At 37.1% G+C, this 27,697-nt stretch overlaps 1 protein-coding gene across 3 annotated transcripts in view; it reads left to right on the top strand.

The window, feature by feature from the left end:
- The first annotated feature begins 577 nt into the window (after nucleotides 1-577).
- The window catches only part of USP24 (ubiquitin specific peptidase 24), a 153,859-nt gene continuing 126,739 nt past the window's right edge, over nucleotides 578-27,697 (top strand). For 2 of the 3 annotated variants that reach the window (XM_037827113.1, XM_037827114.1), the window contains exon 1: nucleotides 578-1,124. In XM_037827113.1, the coding sequence (XP_037683041.1) occupies nucleotides 804-1,124 (321 nt within the window). In that variant the 5' untranslated portion in view covers nucleotides 578-803. Of the gene's footprint in view, nucleotides 1,125-15,542; nucleotides 15,558-27,697 lie in introns of those variants that run through there. The other variant, XM_037827115.1, reaches the window with a different exon arrangement.

Here is a 27,697-nt window from a genome sequence, read left to right on the forward strand (position 1 = left end):
TGCGGTGCATTTCAGGCAGGGTTGGAGGTAGAGAACAGTCGCGGCTGAGTGAACCCCATTCAGGATGGGGTGCATTTCGGGCCGCGCCGGGGTGAGCAAGCCCAGGACGGGGAGTCCAGTCGGGACTCGGGGAAAGTTCGGGGGTGGGAGCGCGGATACAAGCACCGTCAGGACTGGGAATTTCGATCCGAACGGCTCGGGGGCGGGGGGGTTCGAGTAGGCTCGGAGCGGGCTGAGCGACATTAAGCACTGTGCGAGGTGCACTTGGCTCCAGCCCCTCCCGCTCCCGGGGGAACCTGTTGCTGGAGAAATGGGCGAGCGGCGGAGACGACAGAGGATCCTCCCGCGCCTCTGCTGGGGCCTCGCGGCTGCCCTTTCGCCCTAGAGACGCTCCGCGGCGCAGTCTTTCCCTTCGCTTACCTTACTAAAAGAGAAACACAAAACCCCAGTACCATCCCTCGCTTGTAAACGGCGAGCCTCGCCGCGGCTCGTGCCGCTTCCGGGAGCGGAGGCGCGGCCCAGCGGGCCCCAGGAGGAGCCGGAGGAGGGGAAAGGGGAGGGAGGAGGCCAACATGGCGGCGCGCAGGGCTGGGCCGGGCGGCCGCCGCGCTTGAGCGCTCCACTGTTCTTGTTCAGCTCGCGGCGCCCACGCCCGCACCCAACCTGGCCCCAAGACTGCGGAACACGCAGGGCAGCAGCACAGGGACCCGCCTGGGCGCGGGGGCGGTGCGGAGGCAGGGCCGCGAGGCCGGGGACCCGCAGCTTCGCCGCTTGCCGGCCGGCGCGGCCCGGAGGCCCGAGCCATGGAATCCGAGGAGGAGCAGCACATGACCACACTGCTGTGCATGGGCTTTTCGGACCCCGCCACCATCCGCAAGGCCCTGCGTCTGGCCAAGAACGACATCAACGAGGCCGTGGCACTGCTCACCAACGAGCGGCCGGGCCTGGACTACGGTGGCTACGAGCCCATGGACAGCGGCGGCGGCCCCAGCCCCGGGCCTGGCGGGGGCCCGCGGGGTGACGGCGGGGGTGAGGGCGGCGGCGGCCCCTCCCGCGGCGGGAGCAGTGGAGGCGGGGGCGGCTTCGACCCCCCGCCCGCCTACCATGAGGTGGTGGACGCTGAGGTGAGGAAGGGGCGACACGCTACCCTGGCGCAAGACGCCTCTGGGTTGGAGTTCCGTGGGGAGGGGACACACCCATGGCCTTGGAGCAGGGAGCAAGCATTGGGAGGGGGTTATAATAGAGGAGACCCAGAAAGAGAATGGAGCACTGGGCTCCAGTCTGCATCGGGGGGGAGGGGGGGGGTGTCACCGGAATGGGGTCACGTGGGGAGAGAGATCCACCCAGGAGGGGTCCGAATGGAAGTTAGGGTCGGGATATGGGAGGGGTCTCCTAGGCTGGGGTCTGAGCACGCCAAACGAACTGGCCAAGGCTAGGATCGGGTTTGGGGAGGAGGGTACAAGGTTAGCATCAGAGATGGAGGAAGACTTTATTTAGCCTGGCGTGTGTGATAGGAAGACTCGTTTATTACCGGGGTGGGTGGGGAGTGGGGTAGGGTCAGAAATGGGGTACTAACAGACGAGGCTGGGCTTGGAGATTTCGTGGCACCAGGTTTAAGTGTAAGATGAGGGGAGGCACCAGGTTCAGAGTCTGAGAAAAAGTGGGGTGGGCCAACCAGAGTAGTGGCCTTCGGTGGGGTCAGAGGAAAACTGCTGGGTTTAGGAATGAGGTTTGGATTTTAACCAAGGATCAGAAAGAGGGGAGTTTGAGCAGGGTCTAAAACGAAGAGGGTCTGGGCAGGGGCAGGGAATAACAGAACTTGATTTAAGGTGGGGAGAGGTCCCAGCTGCAATACGTTCTGGGTGGGGGTGGGTGGGAGGGGTGGCAGCTTTAATAAGATCAGGTATAAAAGCAGTAGGGATTGGACAGAGAGGTTAGGGTAAGAGGCCTGGACAGGAATCACATCTGAGGAGGGACTAGGCAGTGGTGGTGACTGGAATTGGAGGATGAGGGGGATCACGTTAGGATGAGCGGAGTATTGGTCACAGATACAGTCAGGGAGGAGGAAAAGTTAGACCTGGGAGAGGGATTATAGTCCTACTGGAGGTGATATGCAGAACAAGAGGGAAAAGGTCAAATAAAATGGGAGTGGGAGAACAGTCTGTTGAAAAAGGTGATGGAGGCCAACGGCCTTGATCAGATCTCAAGTCTAGGTAGAGAAAGCTAGGCCTGTTTAGTTTGGGATATGAACAAAGAACATGGGAAGAAAAAGGACTTTTACTAGTATAAAGACAAAAGATTAGCCAGAAGTAATAGCGCTAGTGAATAAAATTACCTTGCAGAAAAATAGCAGCTTGAAGCAGGAATTTGGGTCAGATTCATTGGAAAGTGCATTTCAAGGGTCCACTTGAGTAGCTTGGCCTGATCACAGAAGAGCCCAGAGCTCAAATTAGTGGATTTGTATTTTTAAATAGAGGTATGAATTTGGATAATTCTTAATGAAGCTAAACTTTCTGAAAGGATTTTTCCTGTGTTAGGTTACATCCTTTGAATTATGTGCTTTTGCAGCAGTTGTTATGGCAGAAGTAGCTTGAAAAATAGGGTAGCACTTCAAAAAAAAAGTTACCTTTCTTCACAAGCTTTCTTGGGTCTCCAGATTTTCACACATTTGATAGATTGTCCTCTGTTGTATCATTGACTCAGCTGTATCATTGACTAGTATATGGAAGTAAATATTGTTGTGATTCCTAGTTTGGGATTTTTTTTTTTAACCCCTACATAGTTAATTAACTGTACTTAAGTAACTTTAAGAAATGAGCTTCTCTTTTCCAGCCCCTCTCATTCCATCCAGTTTAGAAATCAAGAAAAAAGCCATTCTGTTTTTCTGAAGGTAGCTTCTGTAACTTTACAAAGCCCAGTTTGTCCTCCTTTTAATTTCCCATGATTGACAAATCTAATTAAATTATAGTGCATGGTGTTATGTTAACATTAGTTTATTGCTGGTGCATTTAAGTATAAAGAGTTGGGAGTGGCTTATTTGACATGAATGGCAGGCTGTGGAGTTTGCTTTCAAGTAAAAGCCAACTTAGTCTTCATATATTTCCTCTTGACTTGTGGATTTGACCTAGGGGAGACTGCCTCATTTACTTTTGAGAGTACAAGAGGGACTGATGACTGAGGCTGCTTTTACCCATGAAGCACGTTGGCAGAAATGCAGGCAGACACTTTGCTGACACACGGGAGTCTGGTGAGAACGTTTGACTCAGTTTTTGCCCCTGTGGTGTTAAAAATCTTCCTGCATGCCACCTGTACAACTTGTTGATCATCCTTGCCATAGACAATGGGAAACTGGAGCTTTTGATCTTGGGAAATAGGGAAAAGTGCTAATTATTGTTGGGCATCTACCAGTGTGTCAGGCACTGCTTAGGGTGCCTTATACATTTTATTTAATTCTCCGGGAGATAGTTAATAGCATCACTATTTCAGAGATACGATTAGTTAGTTTCAGAGCCTGAACTTGAATCCAAGGCTCTCTGGCTTCAAAGCCAGTGTGCTTTTTTCAGTCTGCTCTACTCATAGTTTTAGGATTGGATTCGTTTGAGAGAAGTATGGATAAAATGGAAAAATAAAGAGGGAAAGAGACATTTGTCAAAGTCTAGGAATGATGTGGTGAGCACTGAATCAAGGCATTAGCAATAGAATAATGGGTAGAATGAAAGGAGAATGATAGATGTATAAAGCAGAAAACTTTAGAAATTCATAATTGGTTCAGCACCCTTGTTTTACAAATGGAACCCTTCAGGCTCCAAAGGGGAAGTGGCTTGCCCCCACAGAGCCACTTATTTGAAGAGGTGGGGCTAAAACTCAGTCCCTTTTACTAGAGTCCAGAGCTTTTTTTCTCTACAGCTGCCTCCCTTCAGAGAAAAAAGGAACAGGACATAGGGTTAAAGGGGATGAAGAAAAAGGAAGTGTAAAAAGACTGGGTAAAGGTTTTCAGACATAGTATAATTTGCCCTTTTTATTTCTAAAAATGATTACCTTATTTTAGATTATATAAATTCATATTTGCTGCATAGGAAATTTCTGTTTCAGTGTCCTCTAAAAATGTTTGGGAACACACATTAAAATCTAATTTGTTAAAAAAGAAAAAGTGATTGAGTTTGTTTTATATTTGTAGTTTTGGAACAGGAGTGATGCTTTCATTCAGTAAACATTTAGTGCCCTCCATATTCCAGGGCCTTGCGAGTATGGTGGTAAACAGAACATGGAGGTTACATTCTAGTGGATCTTATTCCCAACCTCTCATTTTACAAGAAGCGTCTTCCCAAGGTCATGTAGCTAGTTAGGTAAATCAGTTTAGTAATTTGGGGCTCTGCTATAATTAGGATTTCTTTTAAAAATTAAAATTTGGGAAGTAAAAGCAATGGACATCTGGTTCAGTAGAAGCAATGATAATACAGAAGACCCAGATCTAGCAAAGCACATGGATCTGCATAGAAAAGCACCTCTTTAATATCCTTCAATTAGGAATAGGTAGTACTTTGCAGAAAAATTGTTTCGTTGTTACTAGTATGTGGTTAGATGTAGACAAATGTATAATTCTTGGTCTGGAAGGGACTTTGAGAAACTCTCCAGTTTTGATTTTTGAATAGCATTACTTCAGAACCATTCCAAGTCAGATAAGAGTCTGTTCTATTATTAAAGAGAGTGAGATCTCACAACTGCTTGAAATAACTTATCCTGATGTTTAAGCACCCCCACTGTCAGAATTCTTCATTGTTCTTTACATGGGTAATGTAAACCCCTCCGGCCACTAAAAATGTTCACCTGCCCTCCACAGAGAATCAGGAGAGTTGGTCCTTTAAGAATTGTAATCCTATCCAGGGGTCAGTAGAAATCAGAATCAGTTACTATAGTGGATATTTTATAAAATTTAACAATTATGAAATACACCTGATTCGTTATTAAATCTTATTTTGTCTTTAGGAAATATTAAAATGGAATTTTTTGCAGTGAGGTTTCATATTAACTGAGGTGTTTAGTTCTGTGGTAACTAGTATTTCCAGAAATGACATTTAATACTGGAATCCAACAAATGTTTCTTATTTTGTTTCTGTTTTAATGTGGCGTTGCTCTTGGGGGTATTTTGCTAGATTTTGCAAGATTTCATTGTTTTTTTTTTTTAAATTAAGAACACAGAGCTGGTTCTGGGTTATCTCTAAATCACATAAAAATCACATTAATTTGTTGTTCCTTAATTTACCTCATTTCTGCCGTTTTTTTTGGGGGGTGGTCAGTTATAAATGAATTATACCACCAATTTTTATATATTAAGGTTTATATTAATATTCATGTTCTTTTTTCCTAATATAAAACAATCCTAGTATATTTCGATGTGGACTTAATATCAAATAAGTAAATTTTGTTAACTACTAGTGATTTCAGTTTACTGTAATGATGGGTTAACCACCCAATATCACTTCAAGGCTTAAGAATAAAAACTAAAATAATTCCAAAAATTAGTTGAAAGTAGATGAAATGAAAATAGTGAATCTGAAAAACAAATCAGGATAGCCTAATTTTGAAATAAAAATTTCTGTATAATCCAGTATATGTATGTCCTTCAGGAAATAGGCTGATGAGTTCATCTCATGGTTGGAGTCTCACCTTGTAATTACCTGGCCATTTGCTGTTAGCATGAGTGTAATTTGGCATGAAGGACATGCCTTTTGTGTGTCTGTCAGTTTGTGGTTCTAGTGAAATCATAGTAGAAAAGCATAATAAAACTGTTAGGTTAAAATTTGAAACTAATTGCAATATTAGACAAATATAATATTTTAATAGTTTGAGGAAACGGTTTCAACTCTAATACAACTTAAGTGGCAGACATTCAGTGTACTACATATTTTTTGTGCTAAATGCCGAAATATCATAAATATCTGTTATTCAAATCTGAGTGTGAAGGTGCAAAAATTTCAGTTTTAATAAGAACTTTTATGTTTAGAAAGATTAGTAGAATAATGCTTTACCTGGAGTTTATTTGGAGTTCAGTTTTCCAGGAAAATTTTTCAAATTTGGAACTCCTGAGAGAAGTAAAGAAGTAAACACAAAAATACGTAAGATTGAACCATTTCAAAATGCCCCATAAAATCGATGCTTTCATTCTCATGCATTTCACTCATTTGTGTTTCCACTTGATTTTAAACATAGTTCTGATAAGTTTTAATATTCGAGTTCCTATCAAATTAAAAGGGTTTTTTAGGAATCCAAACAAGAGGTGATGAGCTGTTAGAGACAAATGTTTGACAGTGGTGAGAAGTGACAGCTAGCGGCTTGATGGTGAAGGAGAGAATAAAAACTTTGCAAGCAGACTCAACCAAAGCAGGCTAGCCAATTTGTACAGGGTGAATTGAAATAGCTTTATGTACCTCATTACCCTTGAGAGGATAACTATATTTTTAATGATGCCACACTCAAGAAAAGGTTCCAATATGCTCTATTTAAGAAAGTTTAGAAATATATAACACATTTTTTAAGGTTTTAGTTTTTTTTTTTAATGCTGGAGAAGAAGATTGGGAACTAAAGAAGTGAGCTTGAGATACATGGGAAATGCTTTTATAAGGGACATTTGACTCTCAGGATGCTAAATTATGGAAACACTATTAAAAAAGTTGTGCTTCGGTTTCAAAAGAGTAAATGTTTTTTCTCACCTTCCTTCTGGAGAGTTTAGTTTCTTTTTTAAACTTGTATTTCTCATTCTCATTATTATCATAGGAATTTTTATTGTTCAGTTTTGTCACATTTTTCAATCACAGTTGATTTATTAAAAATTTTTGTTAAGCTCATATTGGTATTAGGTGACGTTTGTTGCTGATAATCTCTGATGAACTTTTGGCAAAGTATTTCATAAACATTTTGTTATCATAATGTGTTTATGGGTTCACTTTTCTCTCCAACAATGAGAAACTTGGCTGCCACCATTGGTGGCCTACATTTTTTATTTCAGATTTGAAATGTATATGTTGTGTGAGGGAAGTAGAATCTGTTTTAGAGATGATTACCTTAACTAGTTAATAGAATGTATAACTTAAGATTTTTTTTTAATTTGTTATGAAAAAAAGAACTAATGCAATTAGGTTGAAATTTTATTGTGATAATCTTTCTAGAAATTAAAGTGGTTCAACTATGATACAATGGCCTATGGAATCTTTTCCTAGGGCTGAGTTGAAGATTGGATTTTCCTTTTAGAGATGAATAATATCTTAGGTGTCCATCAAAGTCTTCCCACTTAAGCTTTGTTATTCCACCATGCAATTTGCTTTCCTGTGGTACCTAGCCAGTTATTTGTATTGTGAAATTTGATTGGCATTATTTGCTGTGCTTTCCACTTAAATTTGTGTCTATGTCAGAAATATTTATATAGCAATAATTTAGAAAACAACATGATACAGTCTCTCTCTTTGTAGGTTTTCAAAATGGTTTCTGAAATTAAAATCTTTTTCAGAAAGACTTCTTGTACAGGTGTTTTATTGGCAAGACTTCAGTTTCTTGCCTGGTGTGCTTTTAGAACCTGGCTTTTCATTAACAGGTCAACATTTCTTTTGTTTCTTTTTTCTTTCCATTTCTCACTCCTATATTGTCACTTTTGGTTGAAAATTGAATTATTCTCTCAAACCGATAGCTGGGAATCTACAGTGAAGCATTTTGTTAGCAATTTAAAATATATTTCAGATCTTGTGAATGGCAACACCATTCTCAGTTGTTCTAGAATCCTAATGCCAGTCTAAGTTATCCTACACTCCTTACTCTCTTTTCTTATTGAATAGCCTGTTGATTTTAACCTCTCCTGCTCCTTCTCTTCTTTATTTCCCCACTGTTGCTGCTCTGGTTTCATTCCTTTTTTCTTACTGTTCCTCTGTGCCACAACAGTGATCTCTCTAAAACGAGAAAAGGTTTCTTCATCTCCTTTAGGTAAAATCTAAACTCTTTCAAGGTCTCCAGGCTCCTATTTGGTTTTATCCCCTACTTTCCTGTTCCCTCATCTCCCTTGTAGTTGAGGTGCCATCTATTTCCCAGTTCTCACCAGCCTCCCCCGAACATCTAATCTGCCTGGCTAACATCAATTCAGTCATCAAGGGTAGCTGAAATGCCCCTTGTGTTTCGGATATACATGTATCCCACCACCACATCCTTCCCCTGTATTTGTACACATACCAGTTAAAGCAATGAACTAATTTTAAGTAAAAAATGTTTGCTTAAAAAATGGGAGATGTTACATTCTGCTCGGGGTTCTTTCGTTTGCTGTCTGTGTATCATTGGGCAAGTCAGTTTGCCTCTCTGAGCCTCAGTTTTGTCGTCTGTAAAATGGGGGTCTTGGACCAGAACTGTGGTTCAGTTTTTCATTCATTGTCCTCTTTGAGAAATTAAATGCTCCGGTCCTCTCAGAAAATAGCAAATGTATATATACACAAATTTTGATTTAAGCTACAGCTAAAATATTAATAGTGATTGTCTCTGGGTAATAGGACTGGAAGATTCTGTTTTTTTTTTTTTTGAAATTAAGAAAAGTTTTATTGAGCTTCTTAAAAGTTTATAAACTTTATTAATGTAAAGACAAACTGAGCTGTCTATTAAAACGAGAGTTTTTTTAAAAGCTAAAGTGTTGAATAATTCTTAGAAAAATTATGCGTGTAATCCAAAATTATTTTAAAACTTTAAAAAAGTTTTTTTTAAGCTTTAAAAAATGTAATTCATTTTTTTACCTAGTGGAAATATAGAAAAAAGTGTAGTTTCCTGGCATGTATTAGGAACTATTTTTTTAAATCTAGAATTCATATTTGATTATCTAGTTATTAGATGGCTAATAAAAACTATGGCCCAGAAGATGCAATTCACCAGTATTTTTCAAATTTGAGTCACAATTTAAACTTTGATGGAGTCTCCATTCCTGTTGTTGCTTTTCCTGCCCTGCTGCTCCCCTCCTCTCCCACCAAGTCTCAGTGTTGCATAGCATTTTGCCTTAAATATTTTTAAAATGTTAGTTTATTTTTTTATTGTAGCAAGAAGCCTGAAGACATTATTATATATGATTCCAGTGTGTGTTTTGATTGGCCTTTAGGTTACCTGCCAGATTGTGAAGACTCTCAAAGGTCTGCAACTATATTTTGAAAACATCTGCCTGTAAATCATATATATATGAATCATATATATGTGTATATATATATAGGCCAAGGGGGCAGAATAGAGATTCACACTTGGTTGTCCCTTCCTTGTGGCCTGTAGCAGTGTTACAATTGTAGGGCTGTTGGTAGCCTCCAGACACAACATGACCTGTTGTTTTCAAAAAGGATCCCACTCATTTGACTAAATGTGTTATTTATATACTTTAATGTATCACTCTCATATCTGTCTGTACATTTTTAAGAGTGTGTAGGATAGAAACTCTAGATTTGTGTTAAGTAATGGTACATAACCTGATTCCAATGATAAAAAATAAACATTAAACTGAAAATGTCAGAGAAACAAAACAGTCAGTAGCCTGTTTAACAAAAGTAGTCGCCATCCAGTGGGATTTTATTGAACATTTATTGTGTGCTAGGTGTTGGGAACACAGTGGTGAACAATTCAGACATAGTCCCTTCTCTGTGATACCTTCAAGGCTGGTAGATGTCTCATGCCCTACAGCTAATAAATTATTCTGATTCAGAGGCCTTGAAGAGTTGTGGCTTAAATATGGAAGAGCTTAGACCTGTCAAAAGCATTTGGATAGTACCTCAGGAATTTTTTGTGGTGTAATTTGATCTGTAATGATATCCATTGCCAGAAACCAAATGATACTTCTTTAATGCCAAGGAATGTACAGAATTTGCATTTATTTACTTGTTGAATGTTTAATATACTAGATGATTCTCTCAACCAGTATCTCTTTTAAGAATAGTGCTAATTATTACTTCAATTAAATGTAATTAATTTTTTACATGAATTAAATGTAATTATTTTTACATGATTATGTAAGCTTTATCCAGAAAGAACTGGTTTTATTCTAGACTAAAAATCTCTCACAATTGTGATAATAAATAATAATAATAATAATAAAAACTATTTTAAAGCTAGAGAAGTGGTAATGATTTTAGAAAGACTTATGGTGGAAATAGCAACTGTAAATGAAAACCTGTCTGAGATTAGTAACAATAGCAATCCTTAATTTAATGTAAGTGTTTTGGTTTTTATGGTCAGTTTTATTTTGGAGTGGACTGTCTGTGTTAAAATAATACTTTGAAAATTTTAGTAATTTTCATTTTGTGAGATTTACTTCTCATGATATCTGCTTCATTTTGAAATGTTTTGGTGAGTTATTGTAGCCATAGATCATTCTGTATTTCATTAGTAACAGTTATGGTGTTATATGTATCATATTTGGTTTTGAGAAAATGTCTTGTAGCTATTGAGCAACCTGTACTCTCAATGTTGAAATTTGTACCAATTACTACAACAAAATTGCATTGAAAATTCGTACCATAAAAACATTTGGTTCATGATATGTAAGATATCTATAGGGAGTAATATGTAATAAGGAACTCCTGTTTGCTTTTCTTTACTTTGAGCTTTATATAGCTGAAGTATAAAACATTTCTGTGGTAAAGGAATTCCAAGTGTTTGTTAAGGGGGATCGAAGATCAGAAGCAGTACAAAGTTACCTTGGATTCGTCCGGTTCATAGTGATTATAATATGGGAGAAAAATATTATGAATACTTAAAAGATACACTTCATAAAACAGAAAAGTTATCTTTACAACTGAGAATGTTTCCTGCCTCCCCCTTTCCCTACTCTGGTAAACAAAAGTTGTCAATTTAAAGATTAAGGTTAAGGATTTGTTTCAGGGCTGGAAGGGACCATGGAGGTCTTGTGGTGCTAAATCTTCTCAGTTTAGGGATGAGGACTTTGATGCTTGGCTCGTTAGAAAAGGCAGGAAGGGAAGCCAGCCTTGCTCCCAAAATGTGTTTTGTACACTTTACCATACTATCTTTCTGATAGGAGAACGTCTTTGACTATAAGGTCATTTTTAATGTATCTTTTCTTAAAAACTTTCTGTATTTTAATCGTCACCTTTCCTTTGTTAGATACCACTTTGTTTGGGGAGCAGGGGCAAATTCACAGTTAAATTCACTTTTTTATCGTATGGATTATCTTACTCTTATATTTAGCATTTTTAACTTCAGCTGTTAATAAGTTTATAAAAGATAGTGGACAAGGAGAAGAAGGTGGAGCAATTGCTATCCTTCTGAAGGTGCTGTGTTAGTCTATCGTCTTAACATCCTTATACTTGTCCACCTGCCAAGGACTAACAGCCCCCTGCCTGAATCTGTCCAAGTTACACATGGGTATTGAGTACTGAAAAATAAGCTTTAACCATCAAAATACTAATCTCTTGCACAGTATGCTACATAATTTAATAATTTGTCTGTTTCAGATGTGTATTCTTTGCTTACTTAAAATTGCCTTTCTGTTTTCTAGATACCAGACAGTTTTCATCATGAATGCCAAGTGTAGGTTTGAAATGAAACATTTTGAAAGTGAGCTTGGAATGGTGTTAATGTGCTGAATATGTAATACTTGCTTTAGAGTATATATTTCAATGAATGCAGAAATAAAACAGTGCATATTGCTTAACTGTTAGAGGATACCTTTAGGGGAAAAAAGCAGCCTTAAGATATGCCAGTTCCTTTATGACTCCTTGCCTGTGCACCTAGTTTTTCTCCTACCTGGCATGCCCTCCTTATCCTTCTCTCCCCTTGCCATAGTGAACCGGGAGAGTTGATGTGTAGCCCTGTGGCATCGACCTGAGCCTTGCATTTAATCCTTGCTCTACAAAGTAGATTTAACACAGGCTTATGGTTGGCAGAGATAGATAATGATTATCCTCTTTATTGCAGTTGGCTGACTCTTCTACCACTTTTTCCTTTTCCATTGAGACTCAGATGCTAACATACTGCATGTACTACTGTTAATCCAGTTTGGTTTTGGAGCTTGATACCTTCCATTACACTTCGTTCCACTTATTCTTCCTCTCCACCTAGGTAAAAGTCTCTTCTTTGAGTTTGAATAGACACACTTAGATCTGTCATTGCAGTTATCCCACTGTATTGGAATTGTCCTTTATTTGTCTGTCACCCATACCAAGTTGTGAGTCCTTTGAGGGCAAGGTCTGGTCTTCTGTATTCCAGTAAAGTCCAGGGTAACACTTGATGTAAGAGGTGCTAAATGAAATCAAAGAATATAGTTTGGAAAATATTTAGTTTGCATCACCATTTTGGAACACATTTCCTGCATTCCTGTGTATCAAATAACCTCCTAAAGCTTATTCTTACCCTACACCATAGCTCAAAGATAACATAAATATTTTGGTAGTCTTATAGCAGATTTTTGTCATCGTGTTTGCCTTGTATTACAATTTGTGGGAAGGAACTTTTTTTTGAACTGTTGCTAGCCTCTTTATAATGGACACTGTTTTGGACATAGTACATGAAATTTGAACTTTGGCATATAGTACCACACCCTTTGCTTTTATAAGTTTTTTCTTTAGCATGCATAGAAAAATATTGCACACAGGAAGGAGCATAATGGATTCTAAAAGAAACAAACTTTTTTTTTTTTTTTTTTTAACCTTTAGTAGAACTATTTGCCAGTCTGTTTTGGTACATGATTTAGTTGAGCTCTGTTTCAGTAAGGAGATTATTTGCAGGGGTTGTTTACTTTCTGCAGATGAAAGAGAAAATATGTTTCAGTTTAATTAAAACATAAAACTGATTTTTAGTAGTGGTTTGTGTTTCACATTGTCATATTTGTTTCCTTTATCGTTGACACTATAATCATGATTCACGATGTTACTTTTAATCCAAGTGAATATAATTTTGAGTGTATTAAATGTAATTTGAGTATGTTTTGAGGTAAAGCTATTGAGGCATGTTCGTTTATTCCCCTTCCTTCCCAACTCAATAGAAAGATGCATGGAGACGGTTAGGATAAGGGAAGAAACAGGAGCTTGAGAAGCCACTTGTTCAACAGTGACCAAATACTTACTGGATTCATTTGGTTCTGGTCTGACTTCTGAGAATAAAGAGCTAAGTAAAATACAGTTCCTGCTTTTAAGTTCACAGCCTATTATAGTGTTTCTCAAGGGTGAGTTAGGGGTTGGCCAGCACCAGATCAAAAGCATTTGGGTTGCTCCTTCAGAATAAGCTTGTCCCAACTACCCAAGGAGATTCAGACAGATTAGAGAGTATTGGGTAAAAAGACTTAAATAAAGTGTTAGAAAACGAACGTGTTATGTCAGCTACTAATCTAATGTGGCTGTAATTTGATGTGTATACTAGATGTATTTTTCTCAAGTTTTTATCTTCAGCCATTTCCAACCTATGGAAAAGTCGAAAGAATAGTACAATGAGCACCTGCTTACTGTTCACTTTGATTCAACACTGGCAAACATTTCATGGTGTGGTGATCACCTGGTTGTTGGGTAGGTGATATTGTTTCAGAGATGAAGAATATTAGAGAAGAAAAGATTTGAGGCAGAAGAATACTGTATTCTTTGTAGATATGGTAAATGTGAATTGCCTTTAAGACACCAAGGTTGAAGATAGAAAAAAGAGATACAGCAGAGAGATAGAAACATTCATCTGAAGCTTGAAGAGAGGTATGGGCTACTGTTTATTTTCTGCCTGTTTGCTAGTCACTATAGTCAGCCCTTACCAGGATTCCCTCTCATGCACTTTGGTCCTGCAGCCATGCGTTATTCTCTATTTTTGGTTGAAGAAACTGAGGCACATAGAGGTTAAGAAGCTTATTCAAGGCCACACAGCTAGCAAATGGTGGTGGACTGAATCGACATTTAGATCTGTTGTGTAGGAATATGTAGTAAAGGCAGTTTCAACAAAATAAAGACGGAAAGCTAATTGCTAATGCTAGATAATCACTTAACTAGAACTATAGGCATATTGATGGATTAAGAAATAGTAGTGCTTTGGGAAAAAAAAGAAATTTTAATTGGTAGTCCTCTCTTCTTACCTTCCCAAATGTTGGTTTTGAGTACAGTTATGTAAGGTTTTTTTTGGTTGGTTGGCTGTAAAAACATTTTTGCCTGCATTCTGGTGTGCTTTGGAGGCTGTGCCATTCTACCAGTTTTAGGGGGAACTGGAATACCTCTAAGTCTGCTTAATCTAGAAACTGAGATTTGGAGAAACTTTGACTTGTATTCTTGTCACACAAGGGACTATAAGAAATATGACCTTGGGTGAATTGCAATTCTTAAATTTTAGCCTCAGTTAGTTTGCTTATCTAAAAAAATGATGATGATAATTCTCATCTGAAGGTATCTAAATCTCCTTTCACCATATCCCTCCATCTTCCTGCTGTTGCTGTCTGTTAAAACTGAAGGCCCTACATAACTCCAGTCACTGGGAATGTTCTAAGGAAATTGAAACCAGAACAGCTACCTACTTTTTTTGTTCCTGGGATCAATGATCTATAAGTCCCAAACTATAAATTTAAATGAAAGGATAAATCCTCTATGTAAGGTATCACTTTGAATTATAAGACAACCCCTTCATTTTTATGTATTCTAAGCACATGAATGACAACTGGTGTTGTGTAAGGAACCATGAGAAATCCAGCTTTTGTAGAAAAGTTAGGAAATTATTTACTACTTATAACATGGAATGAAAATGCAGTCCAAGAAAATTTGCAAACAGAATTGAGACACAATGTTTAGTAATTTGGGGACTGCCTGCAAATTATTTACCCATCATCTCCTTTTCTAGGAGGCATTTGCTTTGGTGTGAAATAACAGAAGGAATATCAGATCTGTGAATAACTGCCTCTGAATTGCTTTGAAAATTATTTAATAAATAAGACTGACTATGTCAAGAATTAATAAAAGTGGTTGTGAATTAGTAACTTGGGAGCAGATGTTCATGTTTTCATGTTTTTCCAAAAGCACTTTAAATATATGATATGAATTGTTTGTTTTAGCTGATAGACAAATCTATCTTAAATCATTGTGGAAAAATCAATCTGACACATTTACTTATCTGTACATTGATCAGAAATTCAGAGTTTCCACTGAGTGCATTGTTGGCTAATAGGAAATTCAGTAATTGAATTTAGTATTAAAATAAACTTTAAGCAGCATTGGCAGTCTCTTGTCCGTTAAGTTGAATAATATTCTTTATCCGTGTTTGTTGAGTCAGTGAGCAGATAGGAGCTTATCTCTATACAGCAGGCAGTACCTGCCCAAGTAAGATTTGCTTCTTTAAATAAAGAAGTCTTACATTTTAGTGGTATATCCTTGTAGAGTTCAAGAACAACCAATTTTTGCCTTTTGTAAAACTCAATGAAGGTGGTTTGCTAAATATTAAAACTCATTATTAGTTTAAAAGCTTACACAATGATTTTTTTTTTAACTCATTGCAAGGGTTAAGTAAATTACATTTTTTGTTTACTCAGCTCCCAATAAGATACTTTCTGTATTCACGTTGGTTCATCTGCAGTTTTCAAATGGGTAAGTTTTGGGATATGGGTAGACATATGTATTAATATGTTTAACTGTAAATATAAGAAGTATGTAGAAAAATATTTTTGTCAAAATAATCGAAGTGTTAAGTCTAAAGATCTTTGCTAAAACTTTGTGTGGGTAGATTCACACTCTACAGTGAGTACATATATCAATTCATGAAAAACTTCAATTCCAACAGTTAAAAGTACTAAAATTGTCCTTTATATAAGTAAATAGTAACCCTCATTTAAACAATTTACAAATAGATGATGTAATCACAACTGTTTTTGAATGCCTAGCATGTGCATGACTATCAAGTATTATGGAAGTTACAGAGGTCTTGTTTATATTTTCATTTGTATTTATGGGCATAAATTAGATTACATTTTTAGGAAATAACCTAAAATTTGAAGATTTATGATTATATATATCCAGCAATGCTAATTGTTTTGATCTTAATCCTAAACTGGCCAATTCAAAATCATCAGTAACACATTAGCTCTTCTGTATTATTTTTTCTTGGATAACTAAATACACAATATTCAGTGTTACCAGAAATTTTCAGGTTAAAAGTAACATTCATTACCAAGAATTGATTGCAGAATTCATTTCCCTTCTGCCTTAGTGCCAGAATTATTTATCTTTAACAAATGCTACATTTACATTAATATTGTAAAACGTTTTTTAAAAATTAACTACTTTTAAGTGTTAGATGAAATTGATGTAATGTCATAATAAAAAGCTGTAGAGGCATTGCCTCAAACAGTCAAAAAGGGTAAAAACATTGAGGTTTTATTACTTAATCCACTTGAGAAATAAAGTGGGATTGGTTTTTAAATAATATCTGTAACCCTCTGCCTAGAATGCCCTCTCCCTTAACTTCAGACCGTGTGCAATGCACATTCCCACTGCTCATGCATGCACAGTGACACCACAGGCTGGCTTGGATCCCCTCCCTCTCCCTTGTCTACTTTCATATAGTTCAGCTTTTTAAAGACAAAAGTTGTGTCTTCATATCTATCCCTAGCACTAGACACCTGGTCTGGAACATAAGGAGCGCTCAATAATTATGTTTTAATCAATTTAGAATCACTGATCATTAATGTTTATTTGTGTCACTTGGATTTGGCATCTAATGAGAAAATAGTAAATTACATTCCAGACTTTGTCTTAAAAGCCCAATGCATTATGTCTGTTGGGAGCTATTTTGCAGTGGGGCAAATCTGAGCTGTTCTGTGCATGTTCTCTTGCTCAATCTGTAATTTTTGCCAAGGACAGGCTCTACTCAAAGTGATGACTCAAAATATTAAACCAACCTAAAATATGGATTCATGTCACTATTTCCCCCTCTGTGATTCTCTCTCTCTTTGTGTTGGCAGCAGCCTCCTCGAAGTGTAGTGCTGCTCTGTATCATTTGGTAACCCTTGTGTACAGCATGTCTTTTCCTTCCTTTTTTAAGACCAGGAATATTAACTACATAGGAAGCAACATAAAATTTTTCCATCAAGTCTTCTATTATGTTTTAAATTACTGTGTTAAAATAATGGGCATTGTCATATTTTTTATTATAGAGGGGTATGTACAAGTCAATGTGTTTTGAAATGCTTAGATAACGATATTTGTATACTCACTTGTGTTTAGTGACTATAATTGTTGAACTCATTTTTGTTAATCAAGTTTTCTAATAACAACTTTATTGAGATATAGTTCACATACCTTTTTGTTTGTTTTTCTTCTTAATCATATCTTTTATTGTGGATTATAACATATATACATAGAAGTGATAACTTTCCAAGTGCAATTTAGTTTAACACATAGAGAGCAAATTTCAAAGAATGTTATGGGTTACAGTTCCACCATTTCAATTCTTTCCTTCTAGCCTAGCAACTAAGAAAAAGAAAATTGTATAGAGATTCAGTATTCATAATCCCTTGTTAAATTCCATCTTGTCTGTTGCCACCCCTTCCTCTAGGTTGTCTAGGCAGTGACCACCCTAACTTGTTCATGTTGAAAAGAGATGTCGACATTAATGGGAAAAGGGGACACATCTGGTTGATGTTCTTGAAGAGGTTGTTGCTTCTGGGTTTTGGGACTTAGCTGGCATAGGAGCTCTCTGGAGGATTTAAGTTTCTGAAGAATAAACATAGTGAGTGAAATTTTTATAGAGTCTAGGTAGGGATCTGAGTATTCTTTAGGGTTTTCAGGACTACTGTTGACTTGGGCTTATCATACTGTGGCCATTTGTCATATCTAGCTGAAGCTTGCATAGGAGTAACTTCAGAACAGCCTCTTGACTCCATTTGAAATCTCCCAGCCACTGAAACCCCATTTTGTTACCTTTCTTTTCCAACCCTTTTGGTCAAAAAGGCATTCTCAACCCCTCAATGCCGGGGTCAGTCTCATTCCCAGAATGCGTGTCCCATATCTCCAGGGAGACTCATTCACCTGTGGGGTCCTGTCCCATGTCAGCGAGGAGGGTGATGAATTTATTTGCAGAGATATGCTTAGAAAGAGAAAGTCCACATTTGAGCAACAAGATGTTCTCTGATGGTGACTCCTAGGCATAATTACAGGTAGGCTTAGCCTCCCATTTACAACCATAACTTTCCCAAAAGGAAGCCTCAAGATAGTATGTTTGACTTATAAAGTTGGGGGTTCCTAAATTCACATAGCATATGTTCTGGCCACAGTAATCCATCAGTATCTCACATTATCATCACTTATTTTACAATCCTCATCACTCTCCATTTTAAACAATTCTCATGATCCCAAACACCCCATAGCTTTTTTCAACCCTCAATTATTTGTCCCTAGTTTTTCTGTGGTACTAGTAAGGTATTCCTATTAATTATAGTCCCTAGTATGCACTAGGTAGATTTATCCCATATACCATTCTATTGTCAGCTCTCTGTACCAATGTCATACCTTAGAAGTATACTTGTAAGCACCTATTCATATTAGTAGTGCTGATCTGTGGGGTATATGCCTTTAAATAAACCTTTTCAATCCTATTTGCCTTCCATGCAGCTCTGATACTTATAATCCCATTAACAAACAATCATCACCCCTATCCATTCCCATACCTTTGAATTCACCCTCATTAACATATCTGAACATATTAGATTATCATTCGCCCTTCACTAGCTTCTGTCTATCACTAGGTCTCCAGTATTCTACATTATAAGGCATTGATCTTACATTCTTCAGGGAGTTCATAGTAGTGGTAACATACCATATCTCTCCTTTTGTGTCTTACTTATTTCACTCAGCATTATATCTTCAGAGTTCATCCATGTTGTCGTATGTTTCAGGACCTTGTTCCTTCTTACTGCTGCATAGTATTCCATTGTGTGTATATACCACATTTTGTTTATCCACTCGTCTGTTGAAAGAATACGTGGATTATTTCCATCTCTTGGCAGTTGTGAACAATGCCAATATGAAAATTGGTGTACAAATGTCTGTTCACGTCATTGCTTTCATATCTTCTGGGTATAGACCAAGAAGTGGAATTGCCAGATTGTAAGGTAATTCACTAGCTCGTTTTCTGAGAAACCACCAAATTGTCTTCCCCAGCGACTGTACCATTATACATTCTCAGCAGCAATTAATAAGTGTTCCAATTTTTCCATATCCTCTCCAGCATTTGTTGTTTTCCTGTTTGTTTACTGATTGCCATTCCTATTCGTGTGAGATGGTTTTGATTTGCATTTCCCTAATAGCTAGTGAAGATTAACATTTTTTCATGTGTTTTTTAGCCATTTGCATTTCCTCTTTGGAAAAAAATGCCTTTTCATATCTTTCATATCTTTTGCCCATTTTATAATTGGGCCATTTGTACTATTGTTGTTGAGTTGTAGGATTTCTTTATATATGGAGGATATCAGTCTCGTATCAAATATATATGATTTCCAAATATTTTCTCCCATTGAGTTGGTTGCCTCTCCACCTTTTTGACGAAAACGTTTGAGCACAGAAGCTTTTGACTTTGCATTCCCATTTATCTGTTTTTTCTTTTGTTGCTTGTGCTTTGTGTGTAAGGTCTAAAAATCTATCTCCTATTACTAGGTCTTGAACGTGTTTCCCTGTATTATCTTCTAAGAGTTTTATTTTGCTGCCTCTTATATTGAGATCTTTGATCTACTTTGAGCTAATTTTTATATAGGGTGTGATATAAGGGTCTTCTTTCATTCTTTTGGTCATGGCTATCCAGTTCTCTCAGTTCCATTTGTTGAAGAGACTGTTCTGTGCCATTCAGTGGATTTGGGGGGCCTTATCAAAAATCAGTCGACCATAGATCTGGGGGTCTATTTCTGAACTCTCAATTTGATTCCATTGATCAATACCATGCTAGTACCTTGCTGTTCTGACCACTGTGGCTTTATAGTAGACTTCAAAGTCTGGAAGTGTAAGTCCTCCCACTTCATTCTTCTTCTTAAGGATGTTTTTGGCAATTCAAGGCCCCTTTCCCTTCCAGATAAATTTGATAACTAGCTCTTCCAAGTCTGCAAAGTAGTTTGTTGGAATTTTGATTGGAATTGGGTTGAATCTGTAGATCAGTTTGGGTAGAATTGACATCTTAATGATGTTTAGCCTTCCTATCCATGAGCATGGAATATCTTTCCACCTATTTAGGTCCTTTTTAATTTTTTTTAGTAAAGTTTTATAATTTCCTGTGCAGAGAGAGGTCTTTTACGTCCTTGATGAGGTTTATTCCTATTTAGTTGATTTTTTAAGTTGCTATTGTGAATGGAATTTTTTTTGATTGCCTCTTGAGTTAGTTCATTACTAGTATATAGGAACATAACTGATATGTGCATAATGTTGTATCCCACCACTCTGCTGAATTTATTAGCTCAAGTAGCTTTGTCTTTGATTTCTCAGGATTTTCAAATATGAGATCATATCATCTGCAAATAATGACAGTTTTACTTCTTCCTTTCCAGTTTGGATACTTTTTATTTCTTTGCCTTGGTGAGTTGCTCAGGCCAGAACTTTAGCACAATGTTGAATAATAGAGGTGACAGTGGACATCCTTGTCTCGTTCCTGATCATAATGGGGAGGCTTTTAGTCTCTCACCATTGAGTACTATGCTGGCTGTGGGTTTTTCATATATGCCTTTTATCATACTGAGGAAGTTTCCTTCAGTTCTACCTTTTAAAGTGTTTTTATCAAAAAAGGATGTTGAATTTGGTCAAATGATTTTTCAGCATCTATTGAAATGATCATTTGGTTTTTCCCTTTCCATTTGTTAATGTGTTGTATTTCATTGATTTTCTTATGTTGAACCACCCTTGCATGCCAAGAATGAACCTCACTTGGTCATGGTGTATAATTCTTTTCATGTGCCTTTGGATTCTGTTTGCAAGTATTTTGTTGAGAATTTTTGCATCTATATTCATTAGGGAGATTAGCCTGTAGTTTTCCTTTTTTTGTAGTATCTTTATCTGGTTTTGGTCTCAGGATGATATTAGCTTCTTAAAATGAGTTAGGTAGTGTTCCTCTTTCTTCAATTTGTTGGAAGAGTTTGAGCAGGAATGGTGTCAATTCTTTTTCGAAAGTTTGGTAAAATTTCCTTTTGGCCCTGGGCTTTTATTTGTAGGTTGGTTGTTTTTGTTGTTTTGTTTTGTTTTGTTTTAGCTTTTTAAGCTTTGTTATAGATTTGATTTCTGAAAGGCTTTTACAAATACTGAAGATAGCTTCCAGATCCTCTTTCTTCTTTTTCGGATCTTTGGAGATTATATAAACTACCGGATTTGATGAGTGTAGTTACCATCAATATTCCAAGGAGAAAAACATTCATTGACTTCTTGAAATTATAATTAACATCAATAAATTACAAGTCTGAATAATTCTTCCTTTTTCATAAAAGGCTCAATATAGTTTTAGAAACATGTAGAAAACATTTTTGCGTTTAGATAAGCATTTTAAAATACAAGGTAAGACTACAATGCAGTGACAGGTATTCTTCTGACACTTGTTAACTGGATTAGAAGGCAATCTCCAGAATTCCAGAAATGTTCTAAACAAGTAAAGCACAAATGGAAATATTTTAATTTACAATCAGGATAAACTATATTCAACTAGGAATCAGGCAATCTGGGTTCTAGTCACCATCTTGCACAGTATGATCTTGATTCAATCTCTCAACCTTTGAATACTAGAAGCTCCATCATAAAATGAAAGGGGTGAACTGAGGTCATCTTGAATATCCTTTCCAGCTCTGTTAATTTGTAGTGCCGTGAAATCATAGTTACATGCTCCAAGCTGTTTTGGGTTGGGGATTTTAAACCCTGAAATCAATTTATAGTACTTTCTGAATTTCTACTTCTTTTTTCAATCTTCTTATTAATCAAAAAATACATTTCCATGTTTTTCTATATTTAAATATGTTTTCCTATTTAACTGCCTTTTCATTGTTAGCAGTAAAAAACTTTGTCAAGGATGTATTTTTTATTTCTGAACTCTATTTATCTTCACCTTGCTTTTTTAATTTCTCCAAGGTCTCTTTTGGAGTTGTGGAGGCCAAAAGCTTCACCACTTTCTCATGAGATTTACCACCTTTAACCAAAACCACATCACTGTTCCTGAGTTCTAAGTCCTTGGATAGGTATATTGACAGAGCTCTGCATTAGCCTCTTCTTTTGTGGGAGGTGCTGCAGTAGCTACATTTATGGCTTCAGGTGTCAAATCTTGTTCATTGCACAAGCTTTCTTAGGCATCTCGACATCAAAAAGGAACCAAGTGGGCTTACAAGTACCAGGTCCTGCCCTGAGTGGCCTCAGCCAGCAGCAGAGCCGTAGCATCCTACATCCTGGGGAAGCTCAAGGTGTAGGTAGATTTTTGATGACTGATTGGATCTCTTTGCTTGTGATTGGTTTGTTGAAGTCTTCTATTCTTCTTGGGTCAGTCTGGGTTGTTCATATGTTTCCAGGAAATTGTCCATTTCCTCTATAAATTGTCTAGCTTGTTGGCATACAGTTGTTCGTAGTATCCTCTTATGATTTCTTTTATTTCATTATGCTCTTCTGTAGTCTTTTTGATATCGTTTAAACCTTTGCCATCTCATTGAAGTTGTTTTGGAGATTTGTGTGTACTTCTTTAATTAATTGCTCCAAATTTTGTGTCTCCTCTGGCTTTTCAATTTGTTCATTTGGTTTGTCCATATCTTCTAGAGTCCTCAGGTGTTTTACGATTTTCTGTTGGCTTTGGAGCATTTTCTTGTCTTGATAAGTTTATTTTGGGAAATGCAGGATTATTTGAGCATTTATATATAATTTAGCAGAGCTACAGCTTGCTGGAGTGCAGTTTCCCTATCCTACCAGCAGGTGGCATTCTTGAGCCACCTCTTACTCTCAAGCCAGCCTGCCCCAAACTTCTCTTTGTGCTGGGCTGAGTCCAAACCGGGTGGGGATACAATCCAATCATGGAGAACACCAGTTCTCTGTGTGCCCTGGGGACTGCCTGCCCTGGGATGCAGTGTGGGCCCTGTGCACTTCGGCAGGGAGTCCACTCGGTGGCACCCTCCAGCTCAAACACGTATCCACTCCCTGCCTGCCATGCGCCTGCAAGCCTCTGGCATGGGAGGGGCTCCAGATGTTTCCCTGTGGCGCGCTCTCCTATCCCCACTTCTTGCCCGTGTACACCGTGGACTTCCATGGGGAGAGAGTAAATGCTGCTTCCTGGATTCTTTCACAGGAGTTCCCAGCTGTCTGACTATATATGACCACCTCCCCAATTAACTGCTAAGGTGGGTGCACAGGAGCGGAGAGCCACTGCTCACTCCCTTGTCCAGCCGTCTGGCTGCTGCCACCCGGGAAGTGGTCCTGGCCGAACGAGCTCATCTTGTCCCTTGAGGTGCAGTCTCTCTGTGTTTTTGTCCTCATCCCATCATGTACTGTACGGGTCTCTCCATGGCCAGACACACCAACCACGGTCCTAGGTGTCCTTCAGCTGCTCTCTGGTTTCTTTCATGGAGGAGAAGCTTGCTCCGCCTCGCCCACTCCGCCATCTTCCCAGAAGTCCCACATACCCTTTTAAAATATACATTCACAGAGTTGTGGAGTCATTGCCACTATTTATTTTAGAACATTTTCATCAACCTAAAAAGAAATCATGTATCCATTGGCATTCCCTCCCCATTTTCTCCTCTTTTCAGCCTCTGGCAACCAGTAATCTATCTACTTTCTGTGCCTATGGATTTGCCTATTCTGGACATTTAATATAAAGGGAATCACAATACATAACTTTTATGTCTGGGTTTTTTAACTTAGCATGATATTTTTGAAGTTCATCCTTGTTGTGGCATGTATCAGTAGTTTGTTCGTTTTTAGTGCTAATGTTCCATTGTATGGATGCATCACATTTTGTTTATCCATTCATTAGTTGATGAACATTTGATTTGTTTCCACCCCTTGGCTATTTTGAATAATGTTGCTATGAATATTTCGTGTACATGTTTTTTCATGAACATATGCTTAATTTCTTTGGGGTACCTGAGAGAGGAATTGCTGGATCATATGTTCATTATGATTAACCTTTGAGGAACTAACAAACTTTTTTGCAAAGTGCCTGCACCATTTTATAATCCCACCAGCAGTGTATAAAGGTTCTAAGTTCTCCATGGCCTCACCAGTTCTTCTTGTCATCTTTTTTATTTTAGCCATCCTAGTGTGTGTAGTAGTATCTCGCTGTGGTTTTGATTTGCATTTCCCTAAGGACTAATAATGCTGTGCATCTTTTCATATACTTATAGGCCATTTTGTATCTTCTCTGGAGAAACATCTATTCAAACCCTTTGGCCAATTTTATTTGCTTTTTTATCAAGTTGTAAGAGTTCTTTTATATTCTAGGTACAATTTCCTTATCAGATATATGATTTGTAAATATTCCCTCTCATTTTGTGTGTTGTCTTTTCACTTTCTTGATGGTGTCCTTTGATGCACCAAAGATATTATAATTTCCATGGAGTTGAATTTATCTGTTTTCCTTTTGTTGCTTTTACTTTTGGTGTCTTATCTAAAAAAAATTCCCAAATCCAAAGTCATGAATATTTACTTCTGTGTTACATTTTGAATTAATTTTTTGTGTATGCTGGGAGGTTTAGAGTCCCAATTCTCTTTTTTTGCATGTGGTTATCCAGTTCTTCCATCACATTGTTGAAAAGTATTCTTTTACCACTAAATTGTCTTATCACCCTTGTTGAAAACCAGTTCACCGTAAGTGTAAGGGTTATTTCAGGAATCTCAATCTGTTCTTTTGATCTGTATCTTTATCCTTATGCCAGTATCACAGTGTCTTGATTACTGTAGTTTTGTAGTAAGTTTTGAAATTGGGAGCCAGACTTTGTTCCTTTTCAAGATTGTTTTGGCTCTTCTGGATTCTGCACATTTCTATGTGAATTTCAGGATCAGCTTCTCATTTTCTGTAAAGATACCAGCTGGATGAAGATCGCGTTGAATCGGTAGACCAATTTTGGTAGTATTGCCACATTAACAATATTAAGGTCCAATCCATAAACATGGTATGTCTTTCTATTTACTTAGGTCCTTATTTTCTTTCAGTAATGTTTTGTAGTTTTCAGTGCACAAGTCTTATATTTCTTTGTTAAATATTTTATTTAAAATAAGTATTTAATTTTTTAATGCTATTTGAAATTGAATTTTTTTGTTAATTTCATTTTTGGATTTATATTGATCTTGTATTCTGCAACCTTGCCAAACTCACTTATTAGTTCTAGTAGTTTTGTGTGTGGGGGGGTGTGTTAGGATTTTCTATATACGAGATCATGTCATCCATGAATAGAGATAGTTTAATTCATCCTTTCCAATTTGAATGCCTTTTAGTCCATATTCTTGCCTAATTTTCCCTGGCTAGCACTTCCAGTACAACATTGAATAGAAATTGTGAGAGTAGACATACTTTTCTTGTTCCTGATATTAGAGGACTTACAGCATTCACAATTAAGTATAATGTTAGCCGTGGGTTTTTTGGTGGATTTTTTTTTTATCAGATTGAGAAAATCCTAGTTTGTTAAGTGGTGATGTTTTTTTAAAATCACAAAAATGTGTTGGAATTTGTCAAATGCTTTTTTTGGTCTTTATTAGGATGATCACGTGGTTTTTGTTCTTTATTCTGTTATTATGGTATATTCTATAGATTGATTTTTGAATGTTAAGCCAACCTTGCATTCCTAGGATAAATTTCACTTACAGTGTATAATTCTTTTTATATGTTGCTGGATTCAGTTTGCTAGTATTTTGTTGAGGATTTTTGCTTTTATATTCTTAAGGGATCTTGGCCTATAGTTTTTGTTTTTGTTTCTTGTGATGCATATGTTCATTGTTAATATTAGGGTACTATTGATCTCATAAAATAAACTGGGAAGTGTTCCCTCATTTTCTGTTTTTCTTTTTTTTGGGGGGGGGGAGGGTTGTTTCTAGAATTGGTGTTCATTCTTTAAACATTTCTTGGAATTCACCATTAAAGCCATCTAAATGGTCATGGACTTTTCCTTAGGGGAAGTTTTTAATTATTCATCAATCTCTTTATAGGTCTATTCAGAGTTTCTATTTCTTCTTCACTCAGTTTGGTTGTTTGTGTCTTTCTAGGAATCTGACCATTTCATATAGGTTTTGTAGTTTGTTGGCATACAATTATGGATAGTATTCTCTTATAATCCTTTGTTTTTCTTTAAGATGAGTAGTAATATCCTCTCTTTCATTCCTGATTTTAGTAATTTGAATCTTCTCTCTTTTTTTCTTGATCAGTATAGCTAAAGATTTAGCAGTTTTGTTGATCTTTTTAAACAAACAACTTTGTTTCATTGATTTTTTTCTGTTGTTTTTCTAGTCTCTCTTTCATTAATTTCCATTCTGCTCTCTATGCGTTCCTTCCTTCTACTTGCTTTGGATTTAGTTTGCTCTTCTTTTTCTAGTTTCCTAAAGTGGGAGGTTAGTTAGATTATTGATTTGAGATGTTTCTTCTCTTTTAAATATAGGCATTTACAGCTATAAATTTCCCTTTAAGCACTGCGTTAGCAGTATCCGTACGTTTTGGTATGTTGTGTTTTCATTGATCTCAAAGTATTTTTATATTTCCCTGTTTCTTGTTTGAACCATTGATAACTTAGAAATGTGTTGTTTAATTTCCACATATTTTGAATTCCCTGAATTTCCTTCTGTTATTTCTAATTTCATTCTCTGGTGTTCATTTCAAATTTATTGAGGCTTGTTTTATGACCTAAAATATGGTCTATCCTGGATTATGTGACATTTGTACCAAAAGACTATGTATTTTGTGTTGTTGGGTGTAGTAGTCTATATATTTCAGTTAGTTCTAGTTGGTTTACGGTGTTAAGTCATCTATTCTCTTAGCAATCTTCTGCCTAATTGTTCTATTTTTGAAAGTGAGTACTGAAGTGTTAACTATTATTGTTGAACTGTGTATTTCTCCCTTCAGATTTGTCAGTTTTTGTTTCATGTGATTTGGGTCTCTGTTTTTAGGTGCATATGTTTATAATGGTTAGGTCCTCCTTATGGATTTATCCTTTTATTATTATAAAAGAATCCTTTTTTTGTCTCTCATAACAATTTTTGTTGTCAAGTTGATTTTTTGTGTGATATTAGTGTATCTTTTTCTGATATGTAGTGATTTTAGTCACTACAGGTCTCTTTTGGTTACTGTTTGCATGGAATAGCTTTTTCCATTCCTTTTATCTTTCTGTGTATTGACCCTTTTATCATTATGAAACATTCCTTTTTTTTTTCTAGTAATATTTTTCTTAATGTCTATTCTGTATGATATTACTACATCCACTCCAGCACCCTTATGTTTGCATGATCTTTTTTCATCCTTTTATTTTAACTGTTTGTTTCTTTGAATCTAAAGTATGTCTGTTGTAGACAGCATATAGTTGAGTCATGTTCTTTTATACATTCTATCAATCTCTCCCTTTTGATTGGAGTGTTTAGTTCATTTACATTTAATATAATTACTGATAAGTCAGTATTCACATCTGTCATTTTGCTGTTGGTTTTCAATATGTCTTATGTCTTTTTGTTTTTATAGTCCTCCATTACTGATGTCCTTTGTATTAAATAGATATTTTCTAGTTTAATATTTTAATTACCTTAATGTTTCTTTT

Source organism: Choloepus didactylus, chromosome 2 (genome assembly GCF_015220235.1).
Source record: "Choloepus didactylus isolate mChoDid1 chromosome 2, mChoDid1.pri, whole genome shotgun sequence".
NCBI classification, from domain to species: Eukaryota; Metazoa; Chordata; class Mammalia; order Pilosa; family Megalonychidae; genus Choloepus; species Choloepus didactylus.